At 34.1% G+C, this 27,407-nt stretch overlaps 3 protein-coding genes, 1 long non-coding RNA gene and 2 other non-coding genes across 7 annotated transcripts; 1 reads left to right on the top strand and 5 right to left on the bottom strand.

Annotated features, from left to right (window-relative positions):
• Positions 1–3,278: 3,278 nt before the first annotated feature.
• Positions 3,279–3,366, bottom strand: LOC148772691 (small nucleolar RNA snoR114). The gene has a single exon (XR_016033004.1). It is a non-coding gene; the product is annotated as a small nucleolar RNA snoR114 (small nucleolar RNA).
• A 5-nt stretch (positions 3,367–3,371) lies between these two features.
• On the bottom strand, positions 3,372–3,442 carry TRNAG-GCC (transfer RNA glycine (anticodon GCC)). Its single transcript has one exon. It is a non-coding gene; the product is annotated as a tRNA-Gly (tRNA).
• Positions 3,443–9,959: 6,517 nt separating this feature from the next.
• Positions 9,960–12,879, top strand: LOC105963246 (vesicle-associated protein 3-1). Its single transcript, XM_012987638.2, has 7 exons — positions 9,960–10,397; positions 10,507–10,577; positions 10,683–10,764; positions 11,046–11,158; positions 11,532–11,630; positions 12,511–12,623; positions 12,705–12,879. The coding sequence occupies exons 1-7, from the start codon at positions 10,346–10,348 to the stop codon at positions 12,877–12,879; spliced, it is 705 nt and encodes a 234-aa protein (XP_012843092.2). The 5' UTR covers positions 9,960–10,345.
• A 241-nt stretch (positions 12,880–13,120) lies between these two features.
• LOC148772689 (uncharacterized) lies at positions 13,121–14,550 on the bottom strand. Its single transcript, XR_016031494.1, has 3 exons — positions 14,371–14,550; positions 13,759–13,840; positions 13,121–13,636 (listed from the first exon to the last, which is right to left on the bottom strand). It is a non-coding gene; the product is annotated as an uncharacterized LOC148772689 (long non-coding RNA).
• A 1,176-nt stretch (positions 14,551–15,726) lies between these two features.
• Positions 15,727–17,010, bottom strand: LOC105963336 (leukocyte receptor cluster-like protein). Its single transcript, XM_012987729.2, has one exon. The coding sequence runs from the start codon at positions 16,923–16,925 to the stop codon at positions 16,182–16,184; it is 744 nt and encodes a 247-aa protein (XP_012843183.2). The 5' UTR covers positions 16,926–17,010; the 3' UTR covers positions 15,727–16,181.
• Positions 17,011–22,592: 5,582 nt separating this feature from the next.
• Positions 22,593–26,974, bottom strand: LOC105963247 (uncharacterized). 2 transcript variants are annotated; one of them, XM_088818834.1, is made up of 15 exons: positions 26,794–26,974; positions 26,539–26,695; positions 26,309–26,360; positions 26,180–26,219; positions 25,986–26,090; positions 24,872–24,987; positions 24,709–24,774; positions 24,500–24,624; positions 24,303–24,396; positions 24,148–24,209; positions 23,959–24,063; positions 23,605–23,680; positions 23,322–23,434; positions 23,162–23,221; positions 22,593–23,073 (listed from the first exon to the last, which is right to left on the bottom strand). In XM_088818834.1, the coding sequence occupies exons 1-15, from the start codon at positions 26,879–26,881 to the stop codon at positions 22,965–22,967; spliced, it is 1,368 nt and encodes a 455-aa protein (XP_088674960.1). In that variant the 5' UTR covers positions 26,882–26,974; the 3' UTR covers positions 22,593–22,964. The 2 variants fall into 2 exon arrangements, with proteins under 2 accessions (XP_088674960.1, XP_088674964.1); XM_088818838.1 differs by having other exon boundaries at positions 26,315–26,360.
• Between the last annotated feature and the right edge of the window lie 433 nt (positions 26,975–27,407).

The raw sequence follows: 27,407 nt of genomic DNA, 5'->3' as shown, positions 1-27,407 counted from the left end.
TTTTTTTTTTTTTTTTAGTTTTAATTTTAAGACTTTGTACATTAACTTTCGGTTATTTAAACCTATGTTTTTTTCTATAGGAATTATTGTTTGCAGGGCCGGAACAAGGATTAGAATGTAGGGGGCTTCTATAGGAATTATTGTTTGCAGGGCCGGAACAAGGATTAGAATGTAGGGGGCGGGCTAACTAAAATTTCGGGGTTCGGTGCAGCGTCCCGAAAAATTTTAGGTTCACAAGACATTGCAAAAATAGGTTTATATTGCGAAATTTTAATTAAAATAAAACACACACATACACACACACACACACATATATATATATATATATATATATATATATATATATATATATATATATATATATATATATATATATATATATATATATATATATATATATATATATATATATATATATATATATATATATATATATAATTTTATCGTATTTCAAGCATGACAAAAATTTAAATTATTCTAATAATATTTTGCACTTAATGGGATTCATGGTACCGTCTCATACTATTTTGTAGAGACATTGATATAAAAAAATCAAAGATCCATAAGTAAATATTCATAAATTTTATTTAAAATAGTACAAGTTTTAATCATTTTATTTTATATTTTTATATTAAATATGATATATATCTATAATTTATATAAAATTATGGAAAATAAACAAAAAAATTAAGGGTTAAGGGCACATATTTACAAAACCTTTTTAGGAGACAAAAGTAATATTTAAAAAATATAATATCAAAATAGCTAAAATTTTTTTTTTTTTTTTTTGGGGTCAACTGCCCCCCCTAGTGGCACCGGCACTGATTGTTTGATGAATACTATAAGACTGTACATTGAAGGGGAAGGGGAAATGCTGTGGAATCGAAATCAATGTGCCGTCTCTTGAAAGTTGAATAATTAAAATTTGATGCATTGAGATTTGCGCACTTTACAAATAACTGAATAAGCCCAAAAAACGGGTACTTATTCATAAAATGGTCTAGACAAAAAACTCTTTTATAAAAAAGTGAACACATGGTCCAACGGTTCGTAAAAAACTAAAATAGCTCATCACAATTTAATATGCTTCAATTTCATCATTTAATATAATATAACCTCAATTTGACCCCAAATGTCACAAATTATTCAATTTTAACCCAAAAAACAATTTTATGGACAATTTTGTCCGTCGCCGTCGTTGACCACGGTCAACCGCCGTTGACTTTTTTTTCCCTCCTGATTTTTTCGCCGGTTTCCGGCATTGACTTTTCGATTTTTTTTCTTCCTGATTTTTCCGCCGGTTTCCGGCGTTGATTTTTTCGAAATATTTTTTTTAATTTATTTTCTTTAACAACTTTTTGCCCCCATTTAAACAACAATATTGTTGTGGTTGACAATAATATTAACTATATTTCTGTTAAACACAGTAAAATTAACTATACTACAGTTTAACACAGTAATATTGCTACATTAATCTCTATCACAGTTATATTAGCACACCAAAAATCATTATTATTGTGTAATAGAGTAATATTAATACTGATATGCATGCTAAACCCCACACCAATTTTATCAAATCAAACACACAATTGAAATTTTTTCTCTCTCTAAAATCTCATCTTCTCCTTCCCCACCCTTCTTCTTTTTCCCTAACTTTTTCACAAAATCACACACTAAAGACGCCCATATCATTCCAAGTTCGAATTTGAGAAAAATCTGCATGTGTTCAAACTAAAATAAAGTTGGAATTTGAGAAAAAAATTCGAATTGATATGAATTGAAATAATTAAAAAGGCATAATGAAATTGAAAAATATTAAATAAACCTAAACTCACTTTTTATGATTATTCACGTGAAAGATTAACGAATTTTGAGTGACTTGGAAAAAATTATCATAGAAAAAAGTTAGAGAGAATATAAGTAGAGAGAGATTTTTTTTTTTAATTTATGTGTGGAATTTAGTAAATTTTAGTGTGTGATTTAGCATGCCCCATATCAATATGTTGACCGTTCAACAAAGGTAAACATAATAAAAAACCTAAAGAATTAATATTACTGTGGTTGAGAGTAATATTACTATAACAACAGTAATATTACCGTCAACTACAGTAATATTATTGTGTTTACAGTAATTAATATTACAATAATAGACAGTAATATTATTACGTTACTATGTCAATAACTCAAACAAAATAAAAAACCTAAAGAATAATAATATTGATGTAATTGACAGTAATATAATTATGTTGACTTGTCAACAAATCAAACAAAATGGAAAAAAAACCCAAAAAAATAATAATATTGTCGTTGACTCTAATTGTAGTGTCAACGACAGTACAATTACACAAATGTACTGTCAATGACAGTACAATTACGTTAATGTATTGTCAATAACAGTATAATTTCTGTTAATGACAGTACAATTCGGTCAATGTTTAGCGATGAGCGTAAAAAACAGGATTTTTTTTTAAAGTTAAAATTGAATTTTTGTGGTCAAAATTGATTAAATTGGGGTTACAATTAAGAATTGAGTGTAAAGGGTTGGGGATAATTTTGTCATATGCATATAAAGATGGTTACATTTAATAAATATTAAATGGATGGGTTTATTGGCGAAAGAGATATAACCCCTAAAGCTAGAATATAAAGATGTTTGGTCAGGGACTTGTGCACAAAACTCCTTAAGATTTTATGTAAATTCCACAGTTAGATAGTTAAAAATCCATTTTACTATTTTAGTTCAATACTTAAAAACAAGGGTAAATTATAACACATATTATGATCAACTTGCTTCAAAATGTGGAGTTCGAATGGGGTAAAGCGGGTACAAAGATGATAATATTCCATATAATCTCGAAAATTCCACTAAATTTAAGATCGCAAGGGTGGACGTGTAAGAAGATTTATAGTTGAGGAGCGGTTGTAATTACCCAAACAGAAGGGGAATTTCATAATTTGACCATACATCAGAGGTAGTTTTAATTTACCCTAAAAAGAAATTAAAAATCAATCCTTCCAACAAAAGATAAAATTTATTTCATATATCTCTTAGATTATGCGCCATCGTTGATTATTCGTCATAAATTATGGGTGGAAAATGTGTTGGTTGTTTATTAAAATCGATCCATGCACAGCTCTAGTTAAACCACTATTTGAAAAGTTTTTCTTTAAAAATGATGGAATGAGGCAAAAGAAACATAAACAAAACCACTATTTGAAAAGAAAAGTTTTTCTTTAAAAATGATGGAATGAGGCAAAAGAAACATAAACATACAAAGAGGCTCAACAGCGCGGGGATATTCATCTGGTGATCAGATAATAGCAACGGACCCAACCGTTACGAAAGCGCAATTGTCATCATAGCCAAAGCATGCACCAGCCGGGAATCGAACCCGGGTCTGTACCGTGGCAGGGTACTATTCTACCACTAGACCACTGGTGCTTGATGTTGTTATTTGACAATTAAACTAAATAAACAACCAATACTACAAATTCTAATGAGTCATTTTATTTATTTTATTTAATAACAATTGGTCTTATATCCATTGCAACCAAGTTTGTAAAAAATGGTAATCGGGTCGGAGGCGGTGAGTAATCGACGACAAATCGGAAATAAACCGACTTTTAAAATTTAAATAAATATTATTTATAAATACTCAAAACATATATAAAAAAGGTATTTAAACATGGTTACATCTCTATCATTTATATATCATAATAACATAATAAAAGTTTGATAATAATAAGATCATAAAACGATAAAAATCCTTAAAAAATACAAAGCGAAACCCAATTCTGTTGAATTTAAATTTATTCTTGAACATTGCAAGCATATATCATTAGGTTCTTTAATAATAAAAATTAACATACACAAAAAAAAAGCATAAACTCATTTTTATTAACAATTTTAATTTTGAATAAAAAAAGTAAAAAAGAAAAAAAGAAAAAAAAAACGATTTTTGCACCAAAGTTTGACCCGTCTCCAAGGTTTTGACCGCCTCAGACCGCCTCACATGTCAAAAAACAATTTCTCAAACCTTTACACCAAAATCGTAAAGATTTGGGACCGCATCCGCCTTGGAAACCGATTAATCAGCCGCCTCGACCGATTTTTAGAACAATGATTAGAGCTCTCACTATGCTACCTGAAACAAAAATGCCTTCTCCACTGTCTTCTCGCACGAGGACCATTTCAAAATTAAACATCTGTAATAATAAAACATACAACAATAGAAAGAATTAATAATTCACCTACAATGCAATGTAAGTTATATAAAAGAAGGGAAACTTAGCTAGAGCCCTCCCTCAAACTTATTTTCTATAGGTTAAAAGACATGCCAAATTTGCCTATTTATAAATAGTCTTGGGCCCTCTTTTTTCTATTTTTTTTTTATGATGTATTTTATTTATGAAATGTCAATTTTGTCCTCACAGTTTTCGTCCAATCTTTTATGCGTTTCATTTGTCGGCCCCGGCTTCCTACCCGCAAAGGCGGCGTAACATTCCCAACTCCCACGGTGCTATTCCCACCATCAACCCCCACGGAATCCCACTCGGCACCGGCTTAATCGGTAAAAAATTTGCTGGAATAATGATTGATAGAGGATTACATGATGTCACGCCGGAATTGGGGAAGGTGCATGCATGGTGTGTACGTGGCTAGCTCTGCAGATGGCCGTTTGTTGAGGAACTTATTTCTCACTTTTCGAAGATTGATTGGAATTAATGCCATGGTTGTTGATGTGAAAGAGAAAGTGATGGTAAGGCACAAACGCAGAGCTCTTTTCTTTCACATTGATTAATTCGATAACATTCGGCCGATGGTTTAGCTTGTTTAGATTTTGAAGCATTTTTTTAGGTGTTGAATCCATCAACTTGTGCTCCTATTTTGTTATTTATTTATTTTATTTTTTACATATTTATTGTAGAAGTATTTGAGTTTGCTCTTGAATATTAAATACTAGTGTTTCAGTTTGTTATTGACTTGTGCGTATTTGTTAACTGTTATGGTCTCTGAATTCATTTTGGAGAGAGGTCTCTATGCTTTAAGCGGAGTAATTTATAGACCTCTCTCGTGTTTACATATTTTTTTTCATATTGTGGTAAATTCATTATTGGCTCCAATTATCTGCAGAGCTTAATTACATTTATAGTGAAGAGATTAGCAAACAAGAAATTAATTAGAGAGCTTCTTAAACAAATATGCACTCAAGTAGTGTTAAAGGAGAGCTTAGTTAGAGAGCTTATTGTAAACCGTAAGTTCTTTTCTCCTATTCTAATTTTGATTCAAGGGCTTAAAAGCTTGTTCTTGAATCGAACATATGATTTCCTATCACGGACACCTCGAATTCAAATATGTTATGAATTCGAGAATATGTTATGAATTCGAGGCGGAGGCTCGAGACGTGAGCTAGAAAGCTCGATATGTGTCTGTGTGAGTCTGCTTTTTACATACACCGAAGCAGTCTTTTTATAGCCACGATCTAGGGTTTCTTGACTTGTAGGATGGGCCGATCATTTGTAAAGCCCAAATTTATTATGGACTTTGAGTGAGACCCAATTTAATAATCGATTTATTGGATTATTAATTGGTGATTTATCTCAAAATTTCGATGTCTACAAATGCCCCCACTTCAAGTTTCGGCGAAGAACATGCCAAATATTTGTGAGGCGAGACTTGAAGTACTTGAATTTTTCCTTCATTTGTTGCTTCAAAACTTATTTTCTGGGGTTGAATTTGTAATCTCTCAACTTTTGGGGACTCAAGTGCAATTTCCTGATTTTTGTTTGAAGTCCCAAATTACAATTTAGAACTTCTGAATTTGAGGAACTCTTCTCGACCCTGTTACGCATTTCATCCATCCACAGTTCATATTTTCATAGGACCATAGCCGACCACATATTTTAACATCCAAACTCTGCCATGATGCCGCCGTTTACTTTGCAGCTCCGACGACCGTTCCTATTGCCGACTATATATCTTCAGAACTTCTTTTTTGTGACGCCACAGACGACGGCAAAGAGGAGCATAAATGGGGCGAGGCTCTGTTTGTAGGCAGGACCTTTGTGTTTTCGGGATGACGACAAAGATGAGAGCAGATTTGAGGCGTAAAGCTTGGTATGCGGGGGATTGCCATGGAAGGTGGTGATGTGGAGTTTTGAAACTGGACAAGACTTGTCTATTGGGAATCAATGTCGGGTTGCCGAGAAGCTCGTGCAGCGGCGTGCTGGAAGTGGCGGATTCGTTGCAGCAGCATATTCGAACAAATGTGCCTCTCCTCATAGCGGCGGTAAAGTGATGACACCGGCGAGTGCTTCTGGCTTCATGCGGCAATTGGTAGTTCGCTGGTGCAAATCTAGCTTTCAGAAGTTGTCTTTGAGTTTCCGGTAGAAGAGGCGGTGCGAGATTGAAGTTGGAGTTCTGCTGATTCTAGAAAACTTTCCTCAATAAAAAAGATTTGGCAAATCTTTAAATTTGCATAAATCTTTTGCTGCCGATACAAAATAACAACCACCATATCTTCCACTTTATTGATATCTTTGCCCCCAAGTTAGAGTCTTTGACTTTGCCTTACCAACCACATCTACGAGGAACAACATATCATAGACGTCGGGTTGAATGAACATGAAATTTGACATCGGAGGAAGATATGAGGGGTGGAAATAGTCCCACTGGGCGTGCCAATTTGTAAACCGTAAATTTTCCCATAATCTCCGTGAATTCCCCTGGTTCTTTTCTCCTATTCTAATTTTGATTCAAGGGCTTAAAAGCTTGTTCTTGAATCGAACATATGATTTCCTATCACGGACAGCTCGAATTCAAATATGTTATGAATTCGAGAATATGTTATGAATTCGAGGCGGAGGCTCGAGACGTGAGCTTGAGAGCTCGATATGTGTCTGTGTGAGTCTGCTTTTTACATACACCGAAGCAGTCTTTTTATAGCCACGATCTAGGGTTTCTTGACTTGTAGGATGGGCCGATCATTTGTAAAGCCCAAATTTATTATGGACTTTGAGTGAGACCCAATTTAATAATCGATTTATTGGATTATTAATTGGTGATTTATCTCAAAATTTCGATGTCTACACTTATTAAATGAATATGCATTTTAAGTAGTTTTAAATCATAATTAGATAAAGAGACCCGACAAATGATAACTTAATTAGAGAGCGTGATTATAGAGTGTTGTGGATTCAGGTCCACAGACAATAACATGCCATACAAAATGAAAATCAAACCAAGAAAGAACAAACAGATACCACTGTGTTGACTCAACCGACTGTTGACACCGTTGCAGATAACACAACTACAGTTACCATAGATCTAAAACAGAAAGCTATAAAACAGATAAAGAACACAATATTTAAAGTGGTTCGACCTGTATTACCACAGGCCTACATCCACTGTGCAGAGAGAACAAAATCCACTAGATCAAGAAGGTTACAAATTATAAGATAGTGATAACACTCAAGCTCTCAACAGTTATTTCACCTAAGCTATATTAACACTCCCATGTGTATACCTCATTGTTTCTCTCTTGTTTCCCAGCCCCAAATCTCACAAACCCTGTGAAGATTTCCTTCTTGCTTTCCCTCTAGCTTCTTCTTTTGTTCTTGAGAGTTGCCTCTCTTTCCAGCCTCTCAAGCCTTATCCCCTTGATTAGCCTTAGCCTCCAAGCCTCTCCTTCAAGTGCTTTATATATGCAGTTAACCTAACAAAAAGCAACTTGGTCCCCAAGCAAATCACTGTGAGCTCAACAGGTGTCCACCACTGTCACAGTGGTCCTCACATGTTCTGTCTTCTAGTGTAACAGCTCCTTACACTTTCTAGCTCATCCTTTGACTTTTCTTTAATTGATGCACCAGATAAAGTATGCACTTAGGATGTACACATGGATATGAGTCACAGAATAACAATTCTCCACCTTGACTCATACTCCACGTAGGCTTCTCTTCTCTCTCTCCTCTCTCTGCACCCTAGCTTCTCACCAAGCTAGCACCACCTAGCTTCTTACCAAGCTAGAACCACCTAGCTTCTCACCAAGCTAGCACCTCTTAGCTTCTTACCAAGCTAGCACTGCCCCACCTAGCTTATAACCAAGCTAGCATTGCCTACAACAGCTCACCAAGTCCATACAGTGATTGAACTTTGAAACCGGTAAAGACTTTGTTAGCATATCAGCAGCATTCTCAGCTGTATGCACCTTCTCCACAATTCTTAGATTAATACCACAAATAATTTTTTTAATAGCAAAGTACTAAAATATCCCGTTAAAGAATGTACTCACGTCTTTTTTTTAGCTTAAAAGTCGATTTTTTAGTTTTTTTTTTTTTTTTTGAAATTCGCCTAGAGTTTCTGACACGTACAGGTCAAATTTTTGATCAATTTTCGACACCAACTTATCGAAAATTATATTTAAAAAAAAAACCAAATTTCGACATGTATGTGTCGAAAAAACACTACTTAATTTATTTTTTTAAGCAGTGTTTTTTCGACACATACATGTCGAAATTTTGAGAAATTTCGACATATATGTGTCGAATTATGGTTTTTTTTTTTTAATACAATTTTCGACAAGTTGGTGTTGCAAATTGACCAAGAATTCGACCTGTATGTGTCGAAAATGTATGGCAGGTTTAAAAAAAAATCTTCAAAATCAACTTTGAAGCTCAAAAAGGACATGGATACATACCTTTATGGGTTCTCCTTGCTCGTAAACACCATTTTATTGTCATTTGACTCCATTTTGCAAGTTGTGTAAGGTTTTAATTTCTTTAGTTTGAGATTTTTTAGGAGGGTTTGTTGGTAGCGAGAAGGAGGAGGTGAGAGGTTTGTGAAGAAGGAGAGGAGTTTGAAGTGTTTTTGTGTGTTGGTATTGAAGAAAGAAAATTGAGATTTGTGATGGTTTTTTGGTTTTGATTTCCATTAAGGGTATTAATGTCAATAACTATTTATTATCTAATTTTTATTTTGGGGGTATTAAAGTAAGAAAAATGTAGTATTAGTTCTAGCCACCCCTTTATATATTAGTCCATTTGTTCCATAATAACTGTCTCTTTTTAAAATTATTTTGTTCTATATTATCAGTCACTTTACATTTCCAATACTGCATTAATTACTTAATTTCCAGTTTATACTCTTATTAACCCTTTCTATTACTCTTTTTAAATTCATTTCTCTCTTTCATTAATTATAATATAAGGTCAATTTAGTCTAAAAGCATACATTATTCATAAAATCAAGACACATCTAATGAAATTATTAATCCGTATTCAAAGCTAAAAACGACTATTATAAGGGAACGGAGGGAGTAGTATTTTTCTTGCTGGTTTTGCATTTGAATCTTACACCATCCCAACTGTAATTTCTCTCCCTCTCTGTAATTTCTTTTCTTGTTGCGTAAAAGATGATGTGTTTTAGTTTGTTCATTGGTGGTTGTTATTTTGGATTGTGGTGGTGGTGCAGTGGTGGAGCGGAGGTGGTGCGGCCGTGGTGGAGCGGAGGTGGTGGTGACAAAAATCTCTCATCCCCTGTTTGGCAGCAAGCGGGAGAGTAAGAAGATGATGGTGCCATTCTTTTTCTTTCTTCTTTTACCTTTATTACTTTATGTGAAAATCTTGTGAATCGACGAAATTACTCCTTCATTTTCATGGTTGAGTTGCACGTGTGGAATTCAGGCATAAATTTTGCTATAAATAGACATTTCAGTTGTCGGCGCAACAATTCAGTAAGTTCAGGTATACATGTTCAGCTCTTTTTCCGTTTAGGGGGTAAAGTACAAAAACGTCCAAAGTTTAGGGGATTTTTTGTTTTTAGCCCTTTAATTTGTTCATTAAGTTTTAATAAAATAACTGATGGTGAGGGTGTAAGTGTTACAAATAATATTTTAAGGGATTAAATGTTACATAAGGTATAATTCAAGGTGCAAAGTGTATTTAACCCCACTTCTTACTCTCCAAAGTCTTTTTAAAAAGAGAGACTTCACCAAAAATTTACAGCCTTTTCGTTTCTTTCTTCCTCATCTCGCTGTTCATTGCTTCCCTCCATTGACAACTTCTCAATCCAACTGCAAATTGCATTTTAATTTGTATAATTTTATATTTTCAACTCTTTTATTTGATTAGAAAACTAATTCCGTCCTTTTCATTTTCATATTGCCATGTCTTTGATTCCACCTTCCCCGATTTTTTCTCTATTTCTCCCTCAATTTTTCATTTCCAATATCCGAATTCCCAAGAAAACGAAAAAAAAAAAAGGGATTCATGAATTTGAATTGAATTTCAGTTGGTATCAAATGCAATACTACTGTTAAATTCTTTTTTCATAAAAGGGTTTTCAATTATGAGCACGGAAAAGCTTCTCGAAATCGATCCTCAGCCGCTAGCTTTTCGCCGTAAGTTTCTCGAAAAAGGGTTTTTTTTTTCTTCTTGTTTAATTATATTTTTATTGATTTATTTTGCAATTTATTGTTTTATGATTTTGTTTATATTTTGGTTTTATAGTTGAGGTGGGGAGACAAGCCTCTTGCAGAATTAACATATCTAATAACTCCCAAGAGGATGTTGCTTTTAAGGTAAATAAATATGTTTGAGTTTTATGTAAGATTTATGTGCACTGCTCAATTATGTATAATTTATTTATATGTTAATAATCAGGTGATGCTATGTTTTTATTTCAGGTTATGACGACAAGTCCTCATAAATACGGCGCTCAACCCAATGTCGGAGTTCTTAAGCCCAAATCATGTTTCGAAATTACAGGTTCTCAATAAACAATCCAGCTGTGTGCGCGCGCGCGTGTGTGTGTGTGTGTGTGTGTGTGTGTGTGTGTTTTGTGATTGTAGCATATTCATAAAGATTCAACGTACGGTTCTCAAACCCCACAATATTGGTTTCGGAAAACCGGGGGAATAAGGCCAAACGGGCCCTCAAATTTTGAAATTGTGATTTGTAGCTTGAATAAGTTTTCTTGTTCGTCGGTTCATTTTATTAGTATTTGCTACGAACATTTTCTTTCGGTGATAAAAGATTCTCTTTTGCAGTAATTATGAACGGCGCAACAGAGATCCCTTCTGACATGGAGTGTAATGATGTGTTCCTGATAAGAAGTGTTGTTGCAACTCCTCTTCACACACCAGAAACCGCACACGAGCTGGTAATTTATCCATTCGGGCCTCGTTTTTTGGAATATTGATGAAATTGATAAAGATTATTTGAATTAGATAGGATAGGGTTACATTGTCCATGATAATGCAATATGTGAGTATCTTTCGTTTGTGGTTGTGTAATAATAGGAGTTGAGGCTGGACTCTAGCATTCATATTCTTGATTAAATTCTCGGGTTCGTTTTTAATCACGGGCTTCAAACCCAAAACCCCAAACATTTGATACATCTTGGTTATATAGTCTAGTAAGTTCTATTCTTATTCCCAAACGAGGCCTTGGAATATTTTGCACTCAATTTATCGTTTGTTTGGACAATCATAAATAAATCAAATATATTAAGAAAAAATATTTCTTGATTGTAGTTCGATGAAGGAACAAGTGCGTTTGAAGATTGCAGATTGACAGCGGTGTATGTTACCCCAACCCGTTCCGAGAGATCCGCAGCACGTTCACCGCAACAGGTATAGTTTAAATAAAAACTGAGGTTGTTTACGCAATTATCTGAAACAATTTCTTCCTCTTCATTTCATTTTCGACAAAATTAAGAAAATCCAATCATTGCTTATATCATCAATTTCTAGCAAAAATTCATCAAATAGAATTAAGTGTTGCCCGGAACTTAATGTTACTAGACGTAACTTACTCGTACTTTATATATAATTAAATATTTCCTTACAGATTTGTAAACATTAAGGTTTTACGTCTCCCTTTATTTTTTTTTTTTCTTAATCTTTAAATTTTGCCATTTATTCCTTGGGTAAAATTACGGCCACCCCCTGAGGTAAGGTCAAATTACGAAAACACCCTTCGTGTTTGGATAATTACAATCACCCCCTAAATTATGGATCTTCCTACACGTTCATCCTTATGGTGTTAAATTCAAGAGAATCTTTTATGTTCCGTGAAATGTTCTCTGGTTTGTACTCGTTTTGTGCAAAAATGCAGCTTATGATGCACCACAATGTGATACTCATAAGTCAAAAGACACATTTTATGATCATCTTGTTTCAAAATGTGGAGCTTGAATAGGGTAAAACGGGTACAAACTGGAGAATATTCACATTAATCTAGAAGATTCCACTAAATTTGACACCACAAGGGTGAACATGTAAGAAAATTTATAGTTGAGGGGTGGTTGTAATTACCCAAACATGAGGGTTTTTTTTTTTTTTTTTTGTAATTTGACCTTACCTCAGGGTGTGGCCGTAATTGACCGTTTATTCTTTGGCTTATAGGTAATCTAGAATATTACACTTTTTTCTGAAACTGTAGTTGGATTCTTTAATATTCTTACACATCCATAATTATACGTTTAAACTTATGACATGTAATGTAATATAGTGGCACGGCATAAATGGAATCGATGTTGTTGATTGGTTGAAGAAGGGCATTGCTGTTGTCTTGCTGTGTTTGATCGTTGGGTTACTCATAATCAAGATTCTGCCACTCATATGGTATTTCCCTTTTTTTTTTATATTTAAAAAGTATTAATTTCTTCGTAATTTCATTTCCTTAAAACAACATTTGTCTTGCAGGAGTTTGACTTTTATGATGACGGTGTTGGTAGTGAAATTGGGGAAGAAGTTTTTTTCAGATAATGCTGAACAATGGATACTGAATATTATTCTTTCCTTTGGTGTTCATATATTTTCGACTTCTTCCCTTTGGTGTTCATATCTTTTCGACCGTTTTCGGGCGAGGAGGAGCTAACTGAACAAATGATTGTATATGTTTTCTGATTCTGAATTATGGCACCTCGTTCGTTTGTAATAATGTTGTGATGAAGTGTAAATATTTATAGTGTGTTTCTTTATATTCTTCTTTCCTTTGGTGCTTATATCTTTTCGACTGTTTCCAGGCGAGGAGGGAGCTAACCGTAACGTTCGATTTATATTCTTGCGAAAAGGGGTTTTTTTATTTTTATGAATGTAAATTATTTTGATGGCGTTGCTGTAGTTTATACGTACTATTACTCGAGGTAAATGGCAAACTGCAGGTTTTGCATTTGGTTGGAGATCGAAAGTGTGGCACCTCGTTCGTTTGTGATAAATAATGCTGTGGTGAATCGTGAACATTTCAAATTGTGTTTTATGTTTTATGTATTTTGAACGCAATATTACTCGAGTGTAAAAGGCGAACCGCTGTTTTTTTTTTACCGGTTATATTTCAAGAATTGTAACACCTCATTTATGTATTTCGTATGCAGTTTAATCATCAACACGAACATGTCGTATGTGAGTTGAGATAATTTAAAGGAGATGTGTAATAAAATCTGATCCGAAGAAATGTGCGACTGATCAACAAAAGCTGATCCGAAGAAATGTCCTAATCAAGAATTCGAATAAACATTTGACAACCGATCGACTTTCGGTATTGTTCTGTTTAAGAACTTCTTTTCTAGATGATTTCATATCCCCCCTAACAATTACTTCTTTTTTGCTGATATCAACCATTAATCCTTTTGAACCTGCACAAATTAGCTAACCTTGTAACCACGAATATTCCACTAACAAATAACGAGAATTAAAAAAAAAAAAAAAATCGACGAAAAATATTCTATGTAAATACATAAATGTTGTAATTTTTGACCTGCCATCTTTGAAATAACTTGTGTTACTCTCTCTCTACAGTGAGGGCTCCCCAGGTTTGCTTTCAAAACTATTACCTGGAACTGTCACAGTTGAATAACTCATGTAAGAACTCCATATAAAGGGTAAATTACGAAAAATTCCCTGAACTTAGGCTAAATAACGAAAACACCCCCACCTATTCGTAGTTACCAAAAACCCCCTAATGTTTGTTTCCGTCTTACACCAGCCCCTTAGAGGGTGACTTTTCATGGATTTTTTTTTTTTATTCGAGGGAATAGACTTTACACAATTTCTGATATTTTCTTTTATTTCTCACCTATTTAACACAAGGTATAATAGACTGTACACATTTTCTATTAAACAACTCGATCAATAGTTAATTAGAGGGGGATTTTGGTAATTACGGATGGGTGGGGTGTTTTTCGTTATTTAGCCTAAGTTCAGGGGGTTTTTGTAATTTACCCCCATACATACATACATACGTACGTACGTACGTACGTACGTACGTACATACATACATACATACATACATACATACATACATACATACATACATACATACATACATACATACATACATACATACATACATGAAGAAGTAAATATATACCGTTGGAAGCGAAAGATTTGCAGCAAAAATAAGAGCTTGCTTCCCCAAATTATCCATCCTCATTATCATGTATAAAACACAAATGGTGATTTTCTAATCTTCGCATAAAAACAAGCGGCATTAAGCCTATTTATACTTGACCTTGATTTGTAATTATCGTTCTTAGGAATGAAAACGTGCATTACAAAACTAAGCAGGCCTGCTAATTAAGCATTAAATTATATAATGAGTATTTAAAGGGGATTAATTTAACATTTGGCAGGATTTGCATGTTACGGCCACTACTAACGAACTTCTGTGATTAATAATTACGAGACTTAGTGTTTTTTTTTTACGATAATTAGCTGGTAATTTATCTACTACTAGCACTTTTAGTTGAAGATAAGATTGGAATCAAAGCAGTTAGTAAAAGAACAAACAAGTGGTTTCAATCTGCAGGTATGAAAACTATGATATTTTTATTTGCTTAAAGGGTGTAAAGTGAATTGCGAAAGTGATATACACCCCGCGTTTTGAATGTAAATATTAATTACGGGGTGTTGGGGGGGAAAATCGGTTGAATTAGGTAGCAATAAAAAAATTCAGGAAATAAAAGTCCAGTTCTTTTCGAAGAACAAGTTCAAATTAAATTCCAAAAACTTGGAAAAAATAAGTGGTATTTTGACAATTCCGTAATAACTAGATGCAGAGAAGCAATTCAGATCAAAATCGACGGAATTCAAAATTTTAATTTCTTTATTCAGCTATAACATACAATATGTAGTAATGTTGGTATTTTCGAAAACAAAAATCAAATAAAAAATCAGATTCACATATATAATTCCGGTACCTATCTCATTTTGTTGTTTATGATAAAAGAAAATCTAAAACCGGAACACGAAATTTGATATTTTCGTTCTAATTTTCACCCCGACCTAATGTATATTCCGGTTGTCGGAAGGAACACACAAAGACTTCACTATCAAATCTTGATCATGAAATTAATGACACTGAAAGCATAACCCCATCGTCCATCAAGTCACAGGGTCTATCCTATGCTACATCGGGTGAAATACATAGGGTAAATCTTTACCATTTCTTAAATACACAAACACACACACACCAACATTGGTGTGTGTAGTAGATCAACGGTAAAAATTCACCCGATGTGTAAAATCTTCACCAGGTGTAGCATAGAAATAACTACAATCACAGTCACTTAATTGTGGAAAGAAAATTAAAATCAACCTAAGGACCGAAATCTATGCAGACAGCATGAAATTTGCCGACATATTGCAACTTCTATTTTCTTTAAACATACTGGATTATAATAATCAGAGCCTAACTGGAAAATTGCAAGCACATAAAGCAGAGCCATGAAATACAAATACAAACTTTAATAGAGCAACCAAATTAAACCACTTCATCTTCAAGGTACAAACTGAGCTACTATAAGAACAAGCAGCGATATAAGAACACAAACTAAGGCAAGGACGACCGAAACAGAAATTCGGTAATATTTATGTTTCCTTCTTCCTCGTGTATTTGCTAAAGATAAACATTTCATTTATAAGAGTTTCGTTTGCAACTGTTGCGTCTTTCTACCTTTCAAAACCAGCATATTACACAGACCGACCACAAAATAATAACCATCACGTTATACCCAAAAACATATACTTTTGTGAGATTCATAACTACAACTCCTCTGGAACTCGATAAAGCTTTCGATTTCAATGCAAGAGCGAAGTCTCAAGTACGTTTCGAACAGGCAAAAGCTATATTAAGATGACAGATAGCGGGATTCATTCAATCCGATACCCGCGAATTACACCTCATCTCCTCCTGGAAGAAAAGCCTCTGTCTTTCTTGTACTTGGCCGCAAACAAAGCCCTTTCTCTCTCTTTCTCCTTCTTCTCTCTCTTCAATCTCTCTTCCCTCAACTCCTCCAGAGTCTTCTTCCCACCACTCTCTCTCTTCTTGCGCTTCCTATCGTCATATTCCTCATCGTCATCGTCTTCATCGCCATTTTTCTCGGCAGCCACCTTTTTCTCCAAGTACCACGGCAATTTCACTCCTTTACCAGCAACACCATACCCTAATTTATACATCTCATCCTCCGGCCCCACAACCCTAACCTCCTCCCTCTTAATCTTCTTATTCTTATTATTATCACCCCCAAATTTGCTGCTTTTCTTTTCGTCTTTCTTCCAATCTCCAACTTTAATCGGGTCGAAAATCCGGATCCCTTCGAATAAATTTATGTGCTTCGATTCGGACTCCGGTTTCTCCGGTTCGGCTGCAGGTTCGGCCACAGGTTCGATCGGATTAGCGGCGGTGGCGGTGGCGGTGAAGGATGGTTCTTCGTCGGCTCTATCTGGGCCGCGGCTCGCTAACCCACGCGCCTGCCGGAGCTGCTCGATACGATACTCGGTGTCGCGCTTCCGCGATTGCTCGCGCTTGATCTGCTCCTCTTTGGCGGCGGCTTCTTCGTCGTTTTTAACTTTCTCACGATTGTCGAAGTTGTAAACGTTCCACCGCTTCTGCGGGAGGATGTTCAAACCACCGTGACCACCCATGGTTAGGGTATTCAACTTTGATTCGCAGAGAGAGAGAAAAAAAGAAGCCCTAATTTGGATTCAATTTGGGGAAGGAGGAACAAAAGAATTAGGGGCTTAAGATATAGGTCCCGATGACAAAACTAATTAGAACTAAATGACAAGTCAATCTAAACCTTTGCTTCACATCCTTTATTAAATTCATTCTAAAAATGTCCTTACACTCACAAATTTGAAATTTGCATTTAGTAAAATTCAAACTGCACTTATCATTTTTTATTAGTCATTTAATATATTATTTTTTCATCTAGCATATTTTATTTTATTTATATAGACTTTGTCGTCTTTATTTTTTCTTTTTTTATTCTAGCATTTTTTACATTATTATAAACAACTTAATTTTATTTATTTATTTTTAACATTGTAATGAAAATTACCATTTTTTTTCGGTTAAATAAAACAACAAATTTTAAAATACTATGGTGTACTCTGGTATACTATGGTATACTATAATTTACTAATATCGAAAATTATGAATGTTTTTAACAAAAAATCGGTCGTAGTCGACTATAGACACCTATAGGAACCATAGTAATCCGTAGTCACATACTCTCAAAACCCTAGCTCACATTTTGAATCCTAACCGCTACCCATTCGTAGACACTCATAGTAATTCATACACACCCGTAGTCATTCTCACTCATCCAATATGAAACCCTAGATCCACACCACCACCTCCATCCTCTTCCTCTATGTCTGACTTTGTATGTTAATTAGCATTCCCCTTCTCCAAATCCAACATCAACTTAACCAAAAATTACCGTCGTTATCGAAGAAAAACCACCACCGACGCCAGCGATCAAAACAACCACCGCTCGCTGCCCCCGGCGACCAAAATCGCCGCCACCCATCACCCCTAGCGACCAAAACCGCCGCCACGCGCCACCCCAGCGATCAAAACAACCGCCGCCCACCAACCCAGCGACCAAAACCGCCGCCGCCCGGGCGACTGACACCACCGCTGGCCCCAGCGACCTAAACCCCTGCCGCCCGCCGCCTGCCGTCCTCAGTGACCAAAACCGCCGCCGACTCGAGCGACCAAAACCACCGCAGCCTGTCGCCCCCACACCGAGATCCGATCTAAAAGACTCCTATAACTAATATCTCCAAGTCAATACCATTACCGAAAATAAAAAGAGAGAGAGATATAAAGAGGGAAAGAGGAAGGGTTGGGCAAGAAAGAGAGAAGTAATGCCATGGTGGAGTGGTGGAAAATTGAAAAAGGAGAGAAAAAAATCATGGTGGGCGGCGGATGAGAGAGGGGGGAGAGAGAAATAGATAAATAGATTTTTATTAGGTATAATAAGGGTATTTTTGGGTTAAAAAAAATTAAAAGGATGTTAGTCAAATTTTATTTTCAATTAAGGATTTAATTAAAATGTTCTATTTGAGGTTGTCTCTCTCATCTAATTAGGTTTGGTTTGAGGGGTGTATCCAATATTAACCCAAAGAATTATGCAATAAAATATTAAAATTATTTTGTTTTAAAGTTGCTGATAAATGAATTAATATGTGTTACACTTTTAGTCCATAATGTTTTATCCGATTCCGCTTTTGGTCCATGTTGTTCCAAAGCAAACAAAATACAAATCTATAGTTTAATTTTAAACACATTTACTCCTTCCGTCACATGTCCGTTTACAAGAACAGAAAACACTATTTTGGGGCTAAAATTAAAATTTATAATTATTTTGGGACTAGAAAAGAATATAATTTTAACTGTTTTTTTATCTTTTTTTTTTAAATTTGTTTTTTAGAGAAACCTATAGTTTATTGGAGCATATTAATTTCTATCTAATTGTTTTATTATTTATATTTTTCAACACATTTAAGTTTATTTGAGCACGGCGAAGGATTGCATCGGGGATTAATGGAGTGGAGGAGAAGAAGACGGCGGTAACTTCGTCTTTTAAAAACCGAGCACTTTCAGCAAAATGTCAAATCTCTGAAGTCCTCATTTGAAGAATATCAGTGTGCTGGGTGATTAGCAAATTACCCATGATAAATAGGCGAAAATATTTCTTTTTTACTTGGGGCAATTTGCTAAACACCCGTGAGCTCTAATTTCCTTTCAAATTAGGACAGTCAATATTTTGCAATTTGCCACAACTCCTTTGTTCTTCACAGTCGCCTTCGTCGCTCCAACCATAATTGTTCACCCTCAGATCCCATCCAATCCACACTCCGTTAAATCTTGAAAAGCTTTGCCTCACAGCCACACACAACCACGCAGGTGCGCGCACATAAAGATACACCTACTGACCTACACACGCACATACGCAACCACACACGCACACACATATGATTTTGGTTACACTTATTCATCTCCACTGTAACCTAATAATAATGGAAATCAAACTGAAAATATATGAATTATTGTTTGGTAATGGTGATGGTGATGGTGATGTTTGTGGTGGTGTACGCACCAGAGATTTTTGTTTTTTTTTTGTTTTTTTTTTGCTTCAGCGTATTTAACTAAGTTGTGTAACTAAACTGTCTAAGTTGTGTAACTTAGCTGTCTAAGTTGTGTAACTTAGCTGTCTAAGCTGTGTAACTAACATGTCTGTGTAAGATGTGTCTACGTTGTGGAAAACATCTATGCTTGTTTTAATTTTTTCTTCACTATTTATTAACTAAGTTATTGCTTATTAATATAACTAAGGTGTACAAATCACCACGTCACCGTTACTGTTAGTTTTCCTTCACGATTTCGTTAGAGATAATACGCACAGGAACGTTTAACAAAATGACAAGATCTATATATTTTTATCGGTATAGAGAATATTTTTAAAAGACCTGCAGCTAATTTTCCCTTTTCTCTTATCCATAAGATCTGCAAAGATAGATTCCTAGTTAAAAGAAATTATCCCTAACTAAGAGATATATATTATAAATGCCAATAAGTACCACCAATGTCCAATAGAGTCCGAAATAAAGTAAACAAGAAACCTCCTTAGCCAACCTTCCACACAAACTTCAAAATAAAAACTAAGCATTGCCCTATTTTATGAACTTTTTTTTTAGGATAATTAGGAAAATTAATGTTTTCTCCAAATATTTGAAACCCATAAAATTTCAAAATTAAATTAACCTCCCGACCAAGAAACTCTCTCTTGCAGAAGGGGACATCTTCCCGCAACAATAAATCTTTATATAAATCCCAAAACTATCACTTTAAATTTCTTCAAAACACACTCTAAACTCCCATTTAATTTTCCCAAATCTCACAAACAAGAAAAAGGAGAGGAAAAAAAAAAAGGATCGTTGACTAGAGAAATGATGAGGAGCTTAGTCAAATCGTGCGTCGGTACATCACTTGCATTTTTTTGTTACTACAATCATTACGAGGTTCGCATGATTCAAACGACGATCGAAGATGGCTTTACGAACCTCGAGCGCGTCCACAACAATTACCTCAAATCCAAGAGAGATGCTGAGGAATAGAAAACCTTAGATATAACCCTCGTAGGGTTTTTTTTTTTCTCAACTTTTGACTACAAATTTAATTCTATGGTGTTTTTCTTTTCCTTTCTACTAATTTATAATTGAGAAATTTTATTCTAGAAAGTTTTTTAATGTTTACTTTATTGTGTTAATAACTAATAAGGCTCAAATATCAACGGATGTCGGGGGACACAGACGAATTTCCGTCTCTATTAATCAGACCAAGTTATGTATATGTGTGTTTATTGGGTAGTTATTTAATCAGATCCACTATCGAAATTCACCCGATATAAATAATTTGATGTAGCATCTAACTCCTGATGGATTATGTGAGTTGAACTATTTTAGTTGCTTTGGCTAAACTAAACAAATCTAAGTTTGGGTAAATAATTTATGAAATACCTACTTTATTGCCACCACTATATAAAAGATTAGAAAAATGGTAGTTGGGAAATAAAAGATTTTATTGTGTATGTCACCATTTTAATTACTTTCACTAATCTAAATTCATTTATTTTTTATAAATAATTTTGAAAATACATATTTTGTTAACATCACAAGATAAAAAAATTTAAAAAGATGTAAACGAAATTTTAAAATGGTAACGTAATAATTTTATATTTTCAGTTATTGTTTGGTGAATTATGTGTGTTATACTATTTAAATTAATTTGACAAATCTAAACCCACTTAAATTGGGATATATAATTTCAAATATATGTTTCATTGCCAAAACAAGATAAAAGCGTCAAAATTGGTAAAATTGTTTTATAATTGTAAGATAATAGTTATTATTTGTTAAGTTATTGTTTTGTGTTGTACTATTTTCATTGTCTTGATAAACCTAAAACACATTTAAATGAGACAAGTAATTTTTAAAATATTCATATCGTTACCACCACTTGATAGAAGATTTTTAGCATGGGTAAACGACATTTTATAATAGGAAATAAAAAAATTTATTTTATAAGTTATTCTAAATGAATTATGTGTGTTGTACTGTCTTTTTAATGTTTTGACAAACTTATGAACCATTTAAATTGGGATACTTAATTTTAAAAAGATTTATATCCTTCATTCCTTATCACCACTAGATACAAATTTTGAAAAATGAGTAAACGATATTTCATAATGGTAATTTTTATTTTGTTAGGTTATTGTTTGATGATTTAATTTCTAACACTAACCTAAACGCAGTTAAATTGGGATAAATGATTTTTGAATTTCATTTTTCGTTACAAGACTAGGTACGAGATTTAGAAAACGACTAAAACGAATATAGTAATGGTCATATAATAATTTTAAAATTTTGAAATTATTGTTTAGTGAATTATGTAGGTTAGAACCATTTTATTGTCTTGAACTAATCTAAACACATCTAAATTTGGGTAAATAATTTTTTTAATGCGTAATTTGTTACCACTACTAAATAAAAAAATAAATAATATTAGCTAGATGAAATTTTTGTTATGGTAAAACAAATCCTTGTGATTATGTAGAAATGCCTATCTTATAAACTATTTTAACCCCAAAAAAAATTCAAAATTAAATTAACCTTCTGGCCAAGAAACTCTCTCTTGCGGAAGGGGCCATCTTCCCCCAACAAGAAACCTTTATATAAATCCCAAAAATCACTTTACATTTCTGCAAAACACTCTCCAAACTCCCATTTAATTCCCTCAAATCTCACAAACAAGAGAGAAAAAAAAAACGAAAAAGAAAAAGAAAAAAAAATGACCTTCACCACGTCATTCATTAGTACAACACTGGCATTGTTTATATACAACAATCCGGAGATTCGCGCGATTCGTAAGACGATCGAAGATGGCTTTACAAAGGCCGAGCGCCGCATGCTAGAAAATTACCTCAAATCCAAGAAACCTGAAGATTCTGGGGAAAAGAGTTCCTAGTATTTATATTCTCTCGTAGTATCTTTTTTCTCTTTTCTTTTTTCTTTTTCTTTTTTTAATTTCTATCATGTTTTACTTTTTTTTTTCTTTTTGTTATTTGTTCTTTCTACAAATTTTCCATGGAAAACAAAATTGTTGGTATTTGAAAAATTATAATTATCCCTCTTAGATTTGAAAAGCATTAATAACAGAATATTCGAATGAGATATACTGTCATGTAAAATATAATCTCAGTTGCCAAAAAAAAAAAGAAATTGAAAAAAGAAAATACAAGGTGAAAGAAAAGTGAAAACTGAAACAAGAATTATGAATACTCTGATTACATTAAAAAAAAATAACAAAAGATTTTATAAACTAAAACCGGGTACGTAATTATCAAACCACTGACTTCTATTCTTTGATCTAAAAATCAAGCGTAAATTACAACTACCTCAGTGAAGTAAAGTGTAGTTACGAAGAAACCCGTTACTTTTCAGAAATTACATCCAGCCCCTGCAGTTATAAATTTCTTACATCCACCCCCTACAAAAGGGTGTTAATGTAAGAAACCACAAATTGCAAGGGGTGCATGTAATTATTGAAAAATGAGGGGTTATTGTAAATAGACCTTACCCCAGGGGTGTTTGTAATTTACCCAAAAATCAACTTCAAAAGATGAAGTCACTCAGCTGCACACACATCTGATCCCGAACGTGTTTATTTTTTAAAATATAGGCATTATCTTCTACATTTGCATTCAAACAGTTCAACCGATGCCTGAAGAACACGAGCGAGCATTTTGTTCGATCAAAATCAGAGTCGAAATAAATAATTTATTTGGCGATAATATTAAGCTCTTACTAACCATTCGAAGTGATCTTCACAGCAGATAGAATTCCAAATTATTGATATTCCAGATGGTTTCCTACAAGCGCAAGTCCGATTTTGATGTAATAAAAATACGGAAAATATGTAAGAAGAATGAGAGGAAACGAGGCGAAGAAGTAGGTTTGAGCATCACTTACCAAGTTGCAGTGTACATATCATAGAACTTGTCGAATGCTTTATTAAAACAATAATGACAAGTTAAGAGATCTTTGATCTGAGTAACTTTGCAAGTGGATTTGCAGCATTTTACCTGTAATAATAATATTAATACTCGTTAAGAGAAATATGAGCAAGCGCAAAACATTGGTGGTTTTTTTTTTTTTTTCGGAATTAAATTGAGCAACATCAATCAAACGCTGTTATATACAAAAAATAAATAAATAAATAAATAAATAAAGACGACATAAAGAAAATGCGTACTAGGCGCTTGAGTTTATATGAATAGTATTGTTGATGAGATGGATGCCCCGTTATATGCTCGCTCAAGTGACCTGCACTGGAAATTTTCCATTGCATCACTCACTTTATTTTTCTCCAAATACCGAGTGAAAGTAAATTTAAAGATAGATAAAAAAAAAACTTATAAAAAAAAATGACACCAACATTGACATAATTGATGGTGAAATTTTAGCTTCTAAAGGAGAAAAAAAAAATTCGTAACAGGGGTTCCCTCTATTTATTTTGATTAGCGTGCCGATAATTCAATTAGACAAATACGTATACCAAAAAAATGTCGAATGTCCTTCCGAAAACATTAAGTATAAACTAGCTTACCAGTCACAAAAGGTGTTATTACAGCTTATACATGTCGCTAAACTGGTTGACCCACGGCACGAGCTACACTTTGCAGCCAAGAAGTTTTTCCCTATTTCGTTGCATCTGCAGGTACATCAAGTGTCGGGATAAGAAAGTGCACGCTTTTTCTTTAAATCATTTGATCTATAATATAATATACGAAGAAACCTTTTGTATAAATCAAGAAGACCTCTGGGTATTGTATTGGTTTTATTTTGAACCCCCGATACCTGTAACAAAGAGTCTACACTCAGTACAATCTTTAACATAAAAAAAATTCAATAGCAGAATTCTCGTTAATATAATATAATATAATATAATACATTGTTATATGTTTTGCCAGCAGCACTCGATTCACAACGAGACGTCGATACCAAGCAGTCTTCAGCCAGATGCCCAGGCTTCTCACATTTCCAACTGCAACAGCACAATTAATTATACCCTTCCACTACGTTGATGCAAAAATAAAATTAATAAATAAATAAAGAAAAGCTGAATTAATAAAACTAGTAAAGTGGACCATTCGTAAGTACAAAGCCCAGATATCTTCTTTGACCAGCAATGACGGTCATAATCCCAAGTATCCCCACCAGATTCAGGCACCGTATAAATGGGTCCCACGGGCATTTCCACACTTTGGGGCTCCTGTAGTAAGATTTTCGAATTTAAAATAAAGAAAACGAAAAAAGCTATAATGAGGTCAGTATCGAGTTAAGTGAAAAGAGGAACCTGTGGAAGTTCAATTCTCTGAAGAACTTGGGTTTTGCATTCTATGCTGCATATATCGTCGTTTGTCTACAATTATGATGTAGCAAAACCGAAAACTTTTACTACTGAGAATTCAAATGGAGCAGAAAGAAAGAGAACTAAAATGAATAATCGGATACATCACCTCATTGCATATGTACTCCCCATATTTCCCGCACACAATACATACAGGTTCTCCTGGAGCAGGATACCTTTGCTCACTTTGTGACTTGATTCGACTCGATTCTTCCTCTATGTTGGCTAAGTAAGTAGACAAATTGATTAGCAATCATACATCGTATTATCGAATAGATTAATTATACGTGTGCTAAGCAGACTATAAACCAGCTCATATCAGGTAAAATTTCAATGCCTGCCAGTAGGTTTATTCAAGATGACATTTGCTTCAATGAAAGAACTAGATTCATGTAATTTATCTTAAGAAAATGCTTATATCATATTCACTATTTTGCAAGAACATCTTCATAAACTATGGAGGAGTAGATTTCCCGGATAGGCTATACATGCTAAAAAAATTATAGAAAAAAAAGGGTAAATTACGGTCACCCCCCTGAGTAAAGTGAAATTATGAAAAACCTCCTCCTATTTGGGTAATTACAACCACCCCTCAACTGTGAATTTTCTTACACGTCTACCCTTGCGGAGTCAAATTTAGTGGAATCTTCTAGATTATGTGGAATATTCTCCAGTTTGTACCATTTTTATCTCATTCGAGCTTCACATTTTGAAACAAGATGATCATAAGACGTGTCTATTGGCTTGTAATAATCTGATTGTGATGTATCTGAAACCGCATTTTTGCACAAACCGAGTACAAACTAGAGAACGTTGTGCGGAATTTAGAAGATTATGTTGAAATTTGACACCATAAGGGTGACCATAAGGGTGGTCATGTAAGAACATTCATAGTTGAGGGGTGATTCATAGTTGAGGGGTGGTTGTAATTACCCAAACAGGAAACCTCAAGGGGCGGCCGTAATTTAACCAAAAAAGAAACATAAAAATGAGTTTATTTCTTGTTTAATTTGTTTATGATATTGGTAATAAAGTTTCACTTCACTCTAAGAGTCTATCGTGAAGTAAAGCTTCAATCATTCTGGAATCTTTTTTATCTCATATTCGTAATCGTTCCGTCCCTATACTTCAATATTCTCACAACATTTCTGAATAAAAAGATTTTTAAGGTTACCCCATGACTAAGAAAGCAATAATCAGATGCAATCAGTGAAGAACCGAACCAGAAATAGGAAAGTAGTGCATTCTAATGCTGGAATCCAATTGTTCTTCACTATTCCTCGGAAAACCTCGGTCCTCTTCAAATTCTGCACATGTACTTGTATCACCTGCATGTATATTCAGAAATCTTAAACCAAACGAGTACCCGAAACATCCAAAAGTAAATTATTGAAACACAAGGCACAACAGAACTTACTCTCGTACCCCACCAAATTAAAGCCTGAGCTTGAGCATTCCTGTAACGATCGATTCCATTGATCATAAACCTAACAGCAATTAAGAATTACGGCGACCAAAAAAATCGACATAAAAAAGGAGAAAGTACCAGTACATCTGCATTTAACTCTTCGTAAGGTTGAGAAGAATCGGCTTCCTTTCTGTTCAACCAGAATGGAAGGAACTATATCAAACATGCAACACTCAACTTAAATAAGAACTAATTATCTAAACTGAAATTTCAGCAAAAAATCAATTGGAATTAATAGCTTTACACTATAAAATTTAATATTTCAATCTAATATTGAAAATTAAATAGAACAAAAGTTGGAATTCGACCTCCGCTTTTGGATATATTCGTGGTGGGACATGGGGCCATCGTTCTCCATCGCTTCATTCCGTTGAAGCGGCGGCGGCCTCGATTCGCGGCGGCGCTTTCGTTGGACGGCGGTAGGTGGTTTATCGGAAGGAGAATTTCCAGTGGCAATATTGTAAGCTGAAAGTTGAAGAGAGAAGAAAAAAAAATCATTAACGAATTCGAGCAGCAGAAACAAGGGTTTTGCATTAGGAGATGAATTTCTTCTTGGAAAATACATTGGAGATTTTGAAGGACGGAGTTGAGATTGAATTGCTTGTTGTATGCATTTGAAGGATTCTTGTAGAAATTCGTCGGCGTCGCCATTTTCACTTCTCTCCCAAAGTTTGATTCTCTCACTCACTGTTCTGTGTTTATTTCTTCCATCAACGGATCACGGATTTTCTCTCTTTGGGCGAAAGTTTTAAATGCAAGTATTAATTCACCATAAATTAATAATATCCCATAAATAATAATTTTTTTTCTCGGGTCCGACTCAGACATACCATGCTAAATTAATAATTCGCTAAATTTATAAGATAATACACATTCAGAAGCCCCATATAATATATAAATTAATAATGCATAAAAATAATTCTTAAATTACATGGTGTGGTACGTATTTTATACATCTATAAAAGTTAATACTATATAATTTAATTGTCGCTTGTTTCTTGTAGAAGTTCACATTACCATCAATCTCGTCCCTCACTTTTCTTAACATGGTTAGAACTTTCGATATAGTTTTCTCATAACTCAACACAAAATCGTTCTATACCATTGCTGTTTTAAGAGCTTCCGTTTATGAAACGGGCTCGATAGTGTAATGAACTAGTGGTACAATGAATAATAT

The sequence above is a fragment of the Erythranthe guttata genome, chromosome 1 (assembly GCF_056151865.1).
Source record: "Erythranthe guttata isolate IM_541 chromosome 1, IM_541, whole genome shotgun sequence".
In the NCBI taxonomy this organism is placed as follows: Eukaryota; Viridiplantae; Streptophyta; class Magnoliopsida; order Lamiales; family Phrymaceae; genus Erythranthe; species Erythranthe guttata.
This window is presented reverse-complemented; position numbering and strand designations above follow the sequence as displayed.